The sequence below is a fragment of the Pseudorca crassidens genome, chromosome 1, assembly GCF_039906515.1.
Source record: "Pseudorca crassidens isolate mPseCra1 chromosome 1, mPseCra1.hap1, whole genome shotgun sequence".
NCBI classification, from domain to species: domain Eukaryota; kingdom Metazoa; phylum Chordata; class Mammalia; order Artiodactyla; family Delphinidae; genus Pseudorca; species Pseudorca crassidens.
Genome location: NC_090296.1, coordinates 193,551,413 through 193,566,379, shown reverse-complemented (window position 1 = coordinate 193,566,379; position 14,967 = coordinate 193,551,413). Strand labels below are relative to the sequence as shown.

Below are 14,967 nucleotides of genomic sequence, written 5' to 3'. Positions count from 1 at the left end.
ATTCATTAGGGACTCGTGCATAGTTTATGAATAAACCCTTGCCCAGACGGATGTGAGAGCGCTTCCTTTCCTGATGGTGCCATCTTTGACATCTTCCTTCCCTCCTGTGTCTGCTTTCTTCATAACCTGCCCCAGTTCATTCCCTTCAGACTCAGTTCCCCTTCTCCTTTCACTCCAGTAATGGTTCCAGGTGCTTTGCAGGAACAGAAGGGCCAAATCAGCAATTCCTCACTTCTCCCTACAGATGGTTGTTAATAGCATCTCTTTCTCGAATTTAGTTTTTTGCTTCTAGGAGTACTATTCGAATAACCTCACACTAGATCTTATGAAAGAATGCCTAGAATTGTCTTTGTTTTAATGAAGAAATTAACAGGCAATTGAGGAATTTATTTTTGTGTGGTGGGGAGGTATGTATTTGTACTTCTACTCCTCGGAGATAACACTCTTATCAATTATATAATTGATATAATTGATTCCTTCCCTACAAGGTTTCAGTGGAGAAAAGAAAAAGTGGAGAGGTGGTCTAGAAAGGAACTTTCCTAATGGAAAGTAAGGGTGACTCAGGAGCACAGATGCCAGAATTGACACGAAATTAGGGAATCTGAAGATGGACTCTCAAGAAAAATGAAGATACCACTGCCAAGGGAGAAAGACAAGTAATGAGGAAAGCCAGGGATTGTTGCTATTAAGAGACTGGACACAGCGCCTTTGCTTCTTAGAGCACCCCGCCCCTCCCTGGTCCCGCTTCCTTGGCGCTGCTGCTCTTGCTGTGTGGATGCCATCGGTTTCCTGGGCTGCGGTGGGTGTGCTCCTAGTACCTGGCTCATGGGAAGGGAGAGACACAGACCTCCCTCACATGCTTCCAGGGCTGCACAAGGAGGAAATGTGCTTTTGATAACTGATTGGGAACTTGAATGCAGAAAAGCCAAACTTCGCTAAACCTAATGTTGTTGTAATATTAATACAGTCCTAAAACATAGACCATGTTTTAAAATCTAAATAATGGATTTACAGTTGAGGTTTGGAAAGCATCTTTTTGTACATTGGGAACAAACTGCCAACAGAATTTGACTACCCTCTTGGTAATTGATTCTCCAAGCATAGTCACAGCAACCAGGTTTATTTTGTACTCTCTGCCTTTTTCTTGGTGATCTCATTCAGTATGAAACATCCCGGGGAGTGTGTTTTAAGAAAACATAGACTTTCTGTGTCTTAGTTTATGTCACAAAGTGAGTGAGAACATCAGTGAAACAAAGAACTGAGAATTGGACTCAGGAATTTAATTCCCAGTCTACTGTTGTGGTTACTTTTTTTTTTCCTTCATATTTTAGGATGAGCAATCAAAGGTATTTTCTGTACTACCACAGAGAGAAAAGAGATTTACTGTCGAACAGCAACTCATTTCTAAGTTTTATTTGAGTGCTTATTTTTTCAAGCAGTAGCAATCACTTTGGTAATAGTGAAATGTAGCACAGACCCCAGAGTCAGACTGACTGAGTGTGAATCTTAGCCCTACTGAAGCCACTCTCTGCCGTAGTTTATGCATCTGTAAAATGGGGATAATTATAGCACCGACTTCATAGAGCTGTTGTAACAGTTAAGTGAGTTAACGTATGTCACATGCTTACAACCTATCTGACACATAATATAAAATTCGTGCTTTTATATTTTAAATGGTAGATGTTATAGCCTTTACTTCATAAATATTTTTTCTCAGTATTTAAAAATATCTAAGGGGTAAAATAGGATTTTTCGAAGTTCTCTGAAAATATATGTATAATACATGGGAGAAAGCCTTTTTCATTGCTTTACGTATTTTATTTTATTTTTATTTTTTTTCGGTACGCCGGCCTCTCACCATTGTGGCCTCTCCCGTTGCGGAGCACAGGCTCCGGACGCGCAGGCTCACGGGCCCAGCCGCTCCGCGGCATGTGGGATCTTCCCGAACCGGGGCACGAACCCGTGTCCCCTGCATGAGCAGGCGGACTCTCAACCACTGCGCCACCAGGGAAGCCCTACCTTATTTTAATATGTGACATATGTGTATAGTCAGTGCCCTGCTGTCACCACTGAGCAGCCCTGTGACAGAACTGTCCTGCACGTGTGCCTCTGACGTCACGGACCCTGGGTCCAAAATGGGCGTTCTTTGAGTTGCTTGTCCACCGGCCATGACGGATTCGCATTGACTCTCCCACACATTTTGCCCTGGTTCTCTTTGTGGCCAGTGGCACGCATTCATGAGACAGCAGGCTTTGGAAGAGACAGACACTAACCGACACTTACTGAATAAAAGCTGCTCTCTTGACCTTGTTAATTCTAGGTTTCTTTGCTTTTGAGGATTATTATTTTTAATGTACCTAAGTTTTTAAAAAGTCACCTTTTAACTTTACAAAATTATGTAATTCTTTCCACAAGTGAGTTTAGATTTTAATATCTATGTGTAAAATACACACATGCATGTGTATATATGTGTTTGTATATATATATAATTTTTACAAATCTGACTTGTTTGTTTTCAGACATCTCTTCCCCTCTGATATAATCTTGGTATCTCAAGGCATCGTCCTAGGGGTAGTCTAAAAGTTTGTAGGTATTTCTACCTCTGGCTACTTTGAAGTAAATAATTTGAGATGACTAATGTGCTTGCCTAAGACATATTATCTTTATAATAGCAATTTTATGATCATGCTCAATTGCAAATATCATTTTATTATGGTAATCACTGTTATTTTATTGCAGTAAGTATAATGTCTAGTGTTGATGAAGCAACTTTATCAGGTTTTGAAATTTTGCTATTTCTAATTCTCTTTAATTATTTCCTTTATTACCTGATTTGCTTTTCCTATATTTAATTGCTATGCCAAAGGATTCTGAATGTGAAATTCTGGAATTGTAGCTAAGATTCTGGCATCCACTCTTACGCATGGACAGTCTTTTACGGTGGTATGTGCAAGATTTTATTCCAGCAAATATAGTATCTGTGGGCCCTTTTGTTTTGCAAAAGAATGTAGCAAATTGAACTTCAGTATGAGAATGTCAGTTTGTGGAAGCAGAATGTAAAAAAGCAACTGTGAGGGACTTGTATCCAGAATATATAAAGAACTCTTATGACTCAACAATAAAAAGAAAAATAATCCAGTTTAAAAGTGGGCAAAGGATTTCAATAGACATTTCTCCAAAGAAAATAGATAAATGACCAATAAGCACATGAAAAGATGTTAAACATTATTAGATATTAGGGAAAGGTAAATCAAAACCACAGTAAGATACCACTTCACAAAAAGACAGACAATAACAGTGTTAACAAATTGTGGAGAAATCAGGTCCCTTGTACACTGTTGGTGGGAAGATAAAATGGTGCAGCTGCCTTAGAAAGCATTCTGGCAGTTCCTCAAATGTTAGACACAGAGTTACTGTATGACCCCACAATTTCACCCCTAGGTGTATATCCAAGAGAACTGAAAAAAGCTTAACACATACATATATACGTACGTACATGTTCATAACATCAATGTTTATAATAATCAAGAAGTAGGGAAAAAGCCCAGATGTCTATTAATGAATGAATGAATAAATAAAATGTGGTATATCCATAAGATAGAATATTATTCAGACAGAGAGAGGAATGAACTATTGGTGCATGTTATGAGCCATTTTTTCCCTCGGATCAGATAATTTTTACTGATGTGCTTGATGTTTGAGTTACACTATATTTTATAGTCGTATTATACAACATACATAATATTGTTAATACATAATGTTATTATAAGGACTAAGATATTAAACATAGAATACTTTGCTTTTAAAAAACATTCCAGAATCAACACGCATGAACCTTGAAAGCACTACGCGAAAGCAGCCGGAGACAAAAGACAACATATTGTATGGTTCCATTTGTATGAAGTGTTCAGAATAGGCAATCTCTAGAACGGAAAGTAGATCAGTAGTTGAGGGGCAGGGAGGGGACATGGAGAGTGACTGCTAATGGGTGCCAGCATTCTTTTTAAAAAAAATTTGTATTGAAGTATATAATTAACATATAGCATTGTATTAGTTTCAGATGTACAACATTACAACATAATGATTCAACATTTGTATACATTGCAAAGTGATCACCCACCATAATAAATCTAGTTAATATCCATTACCATACATCGTTACAAAATTCTTTTTTCTTGTGATGAGGACTGTTAAGACCTCTCCTAGCAATTTTCAGATATGCAATACAGTATTGCTAACTATAGTCACCATGCTCTACATTATATATCCCCAGGACTTATTTATTTTTATAACTCGTAGTTTGTACCTTTTGACCCATTTCACCCTTTTTTCCCCCACCCGTGCAACCACCAATCTGTTTTCTGTATCTATGACCTTGGTTTTTTAAATTTGTTTGTTTGCTTGCTTTGGTTTTTAGATTCCACATATAAGTGAGATCATACAGTATTTGTCTCTCTGACTTCGCTTGGTATAATGCCCTCAAGGTCCTTTTCATTCTTTTTTATGGCTGGGTAGTATTCCATGGTGTGTGTATGTGTGTGTGCATTTTCTTTTTTCATTTACCCATCGATGGACACTTAGGTTGTTTCCATATCTTGTCTGTTGTAAATGATGCTGCAATGAACATGGGGGTGCACATATCTTTTCTACTTAGTATTTTTGTTTTCATTGGATAAATACCCAGGGTGGAATTGGTGGATTATACGATTGTTCTATTTTTAATTTTTTGAGGAACCTCCATACTGTTTTCCATAATGGCTGCACCAATTTAAATTCTCACCATCAGTGCATAAGAGTTCCCTTTTCTCCATGTTCCTTCCAGCTCTTGTTATTTCTTGTCTTTTGGATAATAGCCATTATAACAGATGTGAAGTAATATCTCATTGTGGTTTTTATTTGCATTTCCCTGATGATTAGTGATGTTGAATATCTTTTCATGTGCCTATTGGCCCTCTGTATGTCTTCTTTGGAAAAATTTTTATTCAAGTACTCTGACCATTTTTTAATCTGATTATTTATTGTTTTGCTGTTGAATTTTATGACTTCATTATATAATTTGGGTACTAAACCCTTATCAGATTTATGATTTGGAAATATTTTCTCCTGTTCAGTAGATTGCCATTTCATTTTGCTCATTATTTCATTTGCTGTACAGAAGTTTTTTAGTTTGATGTAGTCTAAGTTGTTTATTTTTGCTTTTGTTGCCTTTGCTTTTACAGTCAGATCCAAAAAACCATGGACAAGACTGATGTCAAGGAATTTACCACCTACGTTTTCTTCTAGGAGTTTTATGGTTTGAGGTCTTATGTTCAGGTGTTTAATTCATTTGGAGTTAATTTTTGTGTATGGTGTAAAATAGTGGTACAGTTTCATTCTTTTGCATGTATCTGTCCAATTTTCCCAACACCATTTATTTAAGAGACTTTCCTTTCCCCATTGTATATTCTCAGCTCCCTGTCATAAATTAATTAACCATATATGTGTGGGTTTATTTCTGGGCTGTCTATTCTGTTCCTTTGATTTCTGTGTCTTTTTATGCTAATGTCATACTGTTTTGATTACTTTAGCTTTGTAATGTAGTCTGAAGTCAGGGAGCATCGTGATGCCTCCAGCTTGGTTCTTCTCCCTCAAGGTTACTTTGGCTACTTGGGATCTTTTGTGATGCCATAGGAATTTTAGGATGTGGTTTCTATTTCTGTGAAAAATGCCATTGGAATTTTGATAGGGATTGCATTAAATCTGTAGGTTGCTTTGGATAATATAGACATTTTAACAATATTAATTCTTCCAGTTCATGAGCATGGAGTACCTTTATTTGTGTCTTCAATTTTTTCATCAATGGTTAAATTTATTCCTCAGTATTTTATTCTTTTTGATGCGACTGTAAATGGGATTGTTGTCTTATTTTCTCTTTCTGATAGTTTGTTGTTAATGTACAGAAATCAGCAGATTTCTGTATATTTATTTTGTATACTGCAACTTAATTCATTTATTCTAACCATGTTTTGATGAAGTCTTTAGAGTTTTCTATGTATAATATCATGTAATTTGCAGATGGTGATAGTTCTACTTCTTCCTTTCCAATTTAGATTCCTTTTATTTCTTTTTCTTGCCTAATTGTTCTGGCTAGGACTTCTATACCATGTTGAATAAAAGTGGCAAGAGTGGGTATCTTTGTCTCGTTCCTGATCTTAGAGGAAAATTTTTAGCTTTCATTATTGAGTATGATGTTAACTGTGGGCCAGCTTTCTTTCTGAGGTGATGAAACTGTTCTGACATTAAATAGTAGGGATGTATGCAAAACTCTGCAACTATACTAAAAACCACTGAATTGTACCCTTTAAAAAGGTGCACTTTAGGGAATTCCCCAGTGGTCCAGCAGTTAGGACTCCTCGCTCTCACTGCCGAGGGCCCAGGTTCAATCCCTGGCTGGGGAACTAAGATCCCACAAGCCATGTGGCATAGTCATAAATGAATGAATAGATAAATAAATAAATAAGTCTCCCTTTAAAAGAAAAACTGCATTTTATAGTATGTGAATTCTGTCTCCTGAAGGCTGTTATTAAATAACTGAAATAATGGTAGCCACTGCTTTTCCTAAAGTGTACTAGTGCTCAGATTTCTATTAGTTCTGTGGATGTTATGTGTGTACATGTGTGTACTGAGCAAATATGATAAGTGATATGATAATATCACGTTGTGTAAGCAATGAAATGTTATATAATATTTTTGGCTCCAAATTCTCATTTGTTACTTGAACTTCATGGATACCTTAGGGACTTATTTATGTAAATAACCACGCTGCTTTTACTAAAGAATACATCCTTTTATCTCTGGAAGTTAATATTGCAAGTGATTGTATTATAAATTGTTACCTTTCTTTTCTAGGATTTCCTGAGAAGACAACAGTCAAACAGCGTTATCGTCTACTTGGAAATAGTCTCAATGTGCATGTAGTAGCTCGACTAATCAAAATCCTATGTGAATAATTTTTAAGTAACTCTGAAAGATGGTGGCAGTATTCCATTATATCCAGATAATAACTCTGAAATTCTTTTTTGAATTAATTTTGACAAAATTCAACTAAATTATCTTATTCTCTCGTTAATAAGAATTTGGATTTATCAGGAAAATGCCGTTTTGTTTCCTTAAGTTTATATTACTGTGTTTTGTAAGGTGAAAATTATTGTTATTCTTTAGGAGAATATCTTTTTATATGAAATTGTTAAATATATATGTAAAATATTCCCTTTATAATATTACGGTATAGACAAATTTGGGAACATTAGAATTTTAATGTCTACATGAATATTTTGTAAAGTGTCATAACAGGTGTACTATATGAACTTGAGAAACTGTATATTGTGTATGTTAATTAAAGAAGTTGCTTTATGAATCTATTACTTTTTTAAAATAATTCTTCCTGTTTCTAAAATGATGATTCTAATTCTGCCCTGTTTAAAATATTGAGTGTTTTACTTAATTTCAATTTTTTAAACATTCCTTTATTTTATCTAAACAAATGTGTATAATATTTTAGACCAAATTATCATCATTTACCTTATACAACAGTCTGAAGAAAATCTCAGAAATAGTAATGCTAATTCTTGATTACCTCTCTATCGGTATGCCATAGAAAGTGTAGGTGCACATTATTTAATTATCTTTAATTCTACTTCCTTCTGAAAGACAAAACTCACTGTCCCTTTTTCATTTATACGTACCTACCTGTAGTTTGCTATCTTCAGAGCTTGCTTTTGTCTTCCTTTTCAGCTTCTTGTTGTAAGTTGAATTTGCCATCATGATCTAAGGAATGTAGCACAGCATTAAGATTTTAGGGAGGGAACTCTGCCCTCTGACCCCATTCCACATACCTATTCTGTGAATTAACTTTTATAACTTTAACTTTCTCTGACTCTCCCTCTCCATAGACTTCTTGGAATTAGGACTCTAATCAGACTAAATCTTGCATCATAAATCCTGTAGTTTTGATTTTGGTGATAAGATCAAGTGACAAATAGAAGAGAAATGAAAAGAAATAAGATGAGAAATTTTGTCACAAAATTTTAATTCATATTTTTATTCTTAAAAAACAATCATCCTGATATGGAAAAATTGGAACCCTATGCATTACTGATGGGAATGTAAAATAGTGCAGCCTCTATAGAAGATAGATGATAATCCCTTTAAAAAAATTAAACACAGAATTACCATGTGATAAAGCAATTCCACTTCTAGGTATATACCCAAAAGAATTGAAAAGAGGGACTAAGATATTTGTATACCAATGTTCATTGCAGCGTTATTGACGATATTCAGCTGTAAAAAGGAAGGAAATTCTGACACGTTACAACATGGATGAACCTTGAAGACATTATATTCAGTGAAATAAACCAGACACAAAAGGACAAAGTCTGTATAATTCCATTTATATGAGGTATGTACAAGAGTCAAATTCATAGAGATAGAAAGTAGACTAGTGGTTACCAGGGCTCAGGAGACCAGGGAAATGGGCGTTCATGTTTAATGGGTGTAGAGTCTCTGGGGGAGGTGCAGAAGTTCTGGAGGTGATGGTTGCACAACAGTGTGAACGTACTTAATGGCACTGAATTGCATGCTTGAAAATTGTTTAAATGGCAAATTTTATGTTATGTGCATTTTATCACAATTAAAAAAAAAAACATTCCCCACCACCATTTTTTCAGAAGAACTCATAGATAAATATGGGAGTAGGGAAGCTGTAGACCAATGCATATATGTATAACTGTCACTGTCTACATTTTGTGTATGTGTTTAAAGATAAACCTTAGTACAAGTCTCGTAAATGATAGTATACAGCTATCTGAAATCACTTTGGCACACTTTGTCTGTTTTCCTCACTGATGAAAAGATTCTTCCCAATAAGAAGGTTCAGAGTTTTACTATGATTATGCTATAATTATAGTGTCCTGTGCCCCACTGCACAATGATACAACAAAATGTGTTCAGTTGCAGTGCACCAGGCAGAAACACACGAAGGCTCTGTGGCGACGTGTGCGCACAAACTAGGAGATAAAATACAGCTTTGTGAAAAATTTTAAATTATTGAAGTACATCCATGGGCAGATCGTGATTCTTGCCCTTAATTAATTATGTATAATAGCAAGCACAAAATTCATACATTAATGAAGATATATTTACCGGAGTATCCCTTAATTAGCATATATACACATCTTGGAAATTCTGATATTTGGACTTACTGCAAGCTTATTCAACATTTTGGAAAATATAGGCTCTCCTTTTAAAAAAACAATAATTAAATCTTTGCCATTTCTAACAGGAAACTGATTTTTTGTTCTCCCCTTTGTGTCACTTGTGCTCTTTTATTTCTTTTTTTAATTTTTTAAAAATATTTATTTATTTATTTTGCGCATGGGCTTTGTCTAGTTGCATCGAGCAGGGGCTACTCTTCGTTGCGGTGCGTGGGCTTCTCACTGCTGTGGCTTCTCTTGTTGCGGAGCATGGGCTCTAGGCGCGTGGGCTTCAGTAGTTGTGGCACGTGGGCTCAGTAGTTGTGGCTCGCGGGCTCTAGAGCACAGGCTCAGTAGTTGTAGCGCACAGGCTTGTTGCTCCACAGCATGTGGGATCCTCCCGGACCAGGGCTCGAACCCGTGCAACCTGCATTGGCAGGCGGATTCTTAACCCCTGCGCCACCAGGGAAGCCCCCACTTGTGCTCTTCGAAATGGTTTGCCAAATAATCATAAATTATCTATTACCCTGCTTCATATTTTTAGTAAGTTTTCCATACCTAAATATAATGCATGAGACAAATCAATTTAAACCGAATGAATCATATTGGAAAATGATTTTGAAGAGGAGTTATGTAGTCATAGGAGAAAGAGCCAGTGCTTGATCATCTTAATCCTTAGTGGCAGGCAGTAGAGCCAAATGATGAGGGCGGTGAGTCACCCTGTTACTGAGGGATCAGCTGACCCTCTGCAAGTTCAGAGTCCCCTGAACATTGTGTTCTGGCTAGTAAATCAGACCTGCACAGTAGGCACTGCCCTGTGCCTTGAAAAGTGAGAAAATACCACTATCAGCCAACTTGCTCCCCCTCACAAGACAGAGCCTTTTAAGGAGACGAAACCAGTAGTTGAGATTGTGAAAGTTGATGGGCCACCTAGCACTAAAATTATTTTTTTGAGGTATTGGGCAAGATTCTTTAACAAAAATCACAGTTTGTCTTTTGTTCTAACCTCAACCTAATTTGGGTCAGAAGTTGTTAAATTGTAGGAGGCTCTTGAGGATAGATGAGTGAAGCTAAGCACAAATGAAACTGGTTTGATTCTAGCTCTAGCAGTACACAGTAAAGAAGCATCCGCCATATGAGCCAGCCTCAAGCACGTGCTGAAGGATGCGTTCTGTGGGCCAGCTGCCGTGTCTGCACCCAAACTAGAATGGCTCTGGTTGCTCGTTGTTGTTGTTTTTTTTTTTTTTTGAGGTACGCGGGGCTCTCACTGTTGTGGCCTCTCCGGTTGCGGAGCACAGGCTCCGGACGCGCAGGCTCAGCGGCCATGGCTCACGGGCCCAGCCGCTCCGCGGCATGTGGGATCTTCCCGGACCGGGGCACGAACCCGTGTCCCCTGCATCGGCAGGTGGACTCTCAACCACTGCGCCACCAGGGAAGCCCTGCTCGTTTTGTTTTGATAACTTTATAATTTAAAATCAAAAGTTAGAATCAACAACTTCCCAAATAAGCCAAGATAACACAATAAGCCCATATAGGTAAAGTAGTTAAAGGATGTTTTTCTGAGTTGGTTATGTTGTTGAAAAGGTTAACTTTTCATAATTTGGTTTTCGGCTTGGAACTATGCCTGTTTGAGGCCACCAGTTGTAAACTGACTTGCTAATAGCGTTGGGCTTTGAAATTGAGTGAGTGTTGTAGGTTTCAGCAGTTTCTTATAGACTGTGATTGACCTGGTTATATAATTTTTCAAGACAGCCTTGGAACTTCCCTGTACTGGAATTCTCTTCTTCTCAGGTTCTACTGTCAAAATGTGCTACATACAGCTGTCATATCACCTTCTTAACATGCATCTTTTTTGACCCACCTCCAATCCAACCTATTCTTTCTCCATTCATCATACTCACCAGGATGTCTAGTTATGCCTATAATACCTCACTTGGCAAAGTTCCTTTGCATATTTTATTAAAGAGCAGTAAGAATCCCACATATGTTCTTCAACTTCAGATCATACTGGTCAGTCTTTCTTTACCATTTTTCCTCTCCTGTCATTCGTTCACTTTGCTGCTAAAATTTTAAACTTCGTTGTTTTTTTTTTTAAATCCATTTTCCTGACCTCTCTCCTTGACTTCTAAGAACATTTTACACTAAAATACTCATGCTCTTCAAAATCTTACACAACCACGACCCAAACTACATTACTATTTTTGTCTTGATTTTTGAGTTTATTCCTTTTAAAATTTATTTGTTCAACAAATACGAGCATGTGCAAAGAACTTTTTTGGCTTCTTATTCCCCAAGTTCTCAAATAAATTTGTCATATATTTACCGTAGGTTCTGAGTGTTATTTTCAATTACATCCAACACTTATAACTCTCCCTCAAGTGTACCATACTTGATTCCTAAAGCTTCCAAAATCTTGTTTTTTCTACAAATCTGAATTTAGATAGAAATTTTCACAAAAACTAGGAGATAGGAAGTTACTTTTCTGATAGAACTCTTCTTTATAGCCCTAGGGTGTTCTCATTTATCTTCTTATACATACTATGGTTTCACTGTTTACTTCAAGTATTTGCTCTGTATTTTATTTTGTTTGTATCTTTATTCATATCAGGGCAGATTTAAATTATGAGTGTAAATATGGAACATGTTTATTTAGCCAAGCTGGCTCTATAATCAGATGAGATCACCTAAAGAAGAGTCTAAAGAGAGAACAGAGAGTGGTTTGGAGCTGAACTTTATCCGTTCCTGAAGATGCAGTCCTCAGATTTCTCTACCCTTCAGTGACCAAGCCATTTTTCTCAGAGATCTCACCCTTTTCTGTAACTACTTTTTTGCCCACAACACCCAGAAAATATAATTTTGACTCAAATAGTTGTTATTTTGCTTACTTAGCTACTTAGGAACTTAGCTAGTTCCTTACACAAGTACAGTTAAATTTTACACACAAAAAAAGATTGAAAATACCTACTGGAATGTGATACTCCTTGTATAGTAGATACAGGTTGAGTTTGCTATTTGAGAACTCATCCTATCGATGAATAGACAATAAGCTTGATAGTTACTATACTTTGAATTGGTTTAAAATGAAAAATATTCCATGGTTTAGAGAATGTAAACTTCCGGGAGGGCAGGGATTTAATTTTTTTTTTTTTTTTTTTTTTTTTTACTGCTACCTTCCCAGTGACTGCAACAGTACCTGGTGCAAAGTAAGCACTCAATAAATATTTGTTAAATGAGTGAATATAGTCACTATACTGGATCGATATAGAAAATTCCAAAGGCTGTCATACTGTGGAATTTAAAGTGTCTTTAAGTCACTTTAATTGGTGTTATCGCCACTTCCTCTATTAACAGAGGAATAGCCAAATTTACTCAAGTTTGGAAGATATGATTTAAAAAATAATTCTAGAATAGAACTTGGGGTTTTGGCTTTGAGGGAAGCTGTGAAGGTATAAATTTTTTAAAATACTGTATTCTGACTTGTCCAGACAAGAGGGAAGACTCATTTTTCCTGCTCCTTCCTGATAAGTACAATTATCAATTCTGGATAAGTATGATTATAAAATAATGCAAGAGACATCAGAAAGAAAACTCTGAAAGGTGTAAGGAAGAAAACAAACCAGCTAAGTACTCCCACAACTGGAGGGGGAACATAGTTACAGGATGTCTTATCACCTCCCACCCAACAGAAGAAGGTAGCCCAGGCTTGGTGTTTCCTGACCACCAAGCTAGCAACATAAGGGAGCCCAGGATGGAACAGGGGTCCTGCTGACAACACCAGGTGGGTCTGATACAACCCTCAAGGGCGTTGTATAGGGATCCCCACTGGCAAGTGTCCAGGGGAAGCATTACTCCCCTGGCAGGTCCAGGCTCCTCTCACTTGTTGAGAGACACTGAGCAACCATGGAGCCCTGACAAGGGGCATTCTGCTACAGGAGTGTCTGACCTAGAAGTTTTCATCACCATGGGCAGGGGGCTGTCTTTCCCCAACCTAGAGGTACCAGGTGACTCGTCTTGGGGAAAACTTCTTTCCCCTAAAGTAACACCATCAAGGACCACTTTGAGCTCCAGCAGCACCAGATGGACCAAGTTAACACTGCAAAGGCTCTGAAATTTAAACTGCCACTGGAATCATAGACCAAAAAGTAGGCCAAGGCCTTCATGCTAAACATAAACATAGTGACTGCCTGCTTAAATAAAAGATTAAAATAGAACCCAGACTCTTCTAACATAATAGACGAAGTATCCAGGATATAATCTAAAATCACCTGTCATACCAAGAACCAAGCAAATCACAACAAATAAGAAAAGACAGCCAACTGATGGTATCTCCAGGATGAGCCAGGTGTTGGATTTATCTGACAAAGATTTTAAAGCAGCCATCATAAAAATGCCTTAACAAGTAGTTACAAACTCTTTTGAAGCAAAAAATAGAAAGGCTCCCCAAGGAAATAGTTAACAAAGACTTTTTTTTAACGTTGATAAAAAAACCACTATGATGTGCATTTTTGTCCCAGTTTTTTTAAAAAAAGAAATAAAGGCAATTATATAACTGAAAAATACAATAGCCAAAATAGAAAACTCATTGGATGGGTTCTATAATAGAATGAAAATGACAGATGATAGAATCAGTGAACTTGAAAATAAGCAATAGAATTAGTAAATCTGAATAACAAAGAGAAGACTGGGGAAAAATGAGACTCAGTGACCTCTGAGACAGTAATAAAGAGCCAACATTCATATATTTGGAGTCCAAGAAGTAGAGGAGAAAAAAGAATAGAGCTGGATGAATGTGCAAAGAAATAATGGATGGAAACATCTCAAATTTAGCAAAGAATAAATATGCAGGTTCCGGAAGCTGAGTGTACCCCAAACAGGATAGGCTGAAAGAAATCCATGCAAAGACACTTTATAATTAAACATGTGAAAACTAAAAACAAAGAAAAAATGAAAGCAACCAGAGAGAAGGGACACATTACTATAGCAGAACACAGTTTGAATAACAGCAGATTTCTCATCAGAAACCATGGGGGCTAGAAAGAGGTGGCACAACTGTGCCGAAAGAAAGAAACTGTTAACTGAAAGTTCTGTGTCCAGACCGTCCCACAGGAATGAAGGGGAGATAATGGTATTCTCAAATGAAGCAAAACTAAAAGCGTTTGTTGCTAGGAAACCTACCCATAAACAATGGCTATTGGACGTTCTGCAAACAGAAATGAAATGATTAAAAAAAAGGCATCTTGGAGCATCAGGAAGGAAGAAAGAGTAATGGAAAGAGCAGAAGTATGGATACTTACAATAGACTCTGCTTCTCCTCATGAATTTTATAAATCACATTTGATGATTGAAACAAAAATGATAATACCATCTAATGCTCAAGACAATATTTAAAAGTGGAGAAATTCAAGGAACCTAAATGGAACTGAGATTTCATTTCACTTAAAGTGGTGAATTGCTGATAGCAATCAACTGTGATGTCATGTACGTACAGTATATCGTTATGCCCAGAGCAGCAGCCACTGCGAAAACTGTGCAAAGAAATGCACTCAAAACCACTACAAGTAAATCAAGATGGAATCCTAAGAAATATTTAAGTAACCCACAGGAAGGCAAGAAAAGAGAGAGGAATGTGAAGCAGAGGAAACAAACAAAAATGATTAAATGGCACAAAAGCTCTCCCAGATCGACAAATGTCTTAAATATAGTTGGTCAAAATACAGTATTTAAAATACAGAGATTG

The 14,967-nt window shown here is 36.8% G+C and overlaps 2 protein-coding genes across 11 annotated transcripts in view; both read left to right on the top strand.

Moving 5' to 3' along the window:
* TRDMT1 (tRNA aspartic acid methyltransferase 1) overlaps positions 1–11,557 on the top strand; it is a 64,121-nt gene extending 52,564 nt beyond the window's left edge. For 7 of the 9 annotated variants that reach the window (XM_067704397.1, XM_067704340.1, XM_067704371.1 and 4 more), the window contains one exon: positions 6,889–7,400. In XM_067704397.1, the coding sequence (XP_067560498.1) occupies positions 6,889–6,989 (101 nt within the window). In that variant the 3' untranslated portion in view covers positions 6,990–7,400. Of the gene's footprint in view, positions 1–488; positions 7,401–8,300 lie in introns of those variants that run through there. The other 2 variants (XM_067704361.1, XM_067704350.1) reach the window with 2 other exon arrangements.
* The window catches only part of CUBN (cubilin), a 281,633-nt gene continuing 275,057 nt past the window's right edge, over positions 8,392–14,967 (top strand). The window contains exon 1 of one of the 2 annotated variants that reach the window (XR_010934358.1): positions 8,392–8,437. The gene's annotated coding sequence lies outside the window, so the exon portion shown is untranslated. The remainder of the gene's footprint in view (positions 8,438–14,967) is intronic. The other variant, XM_067704299.1, reaches the window with a different exon arrangement.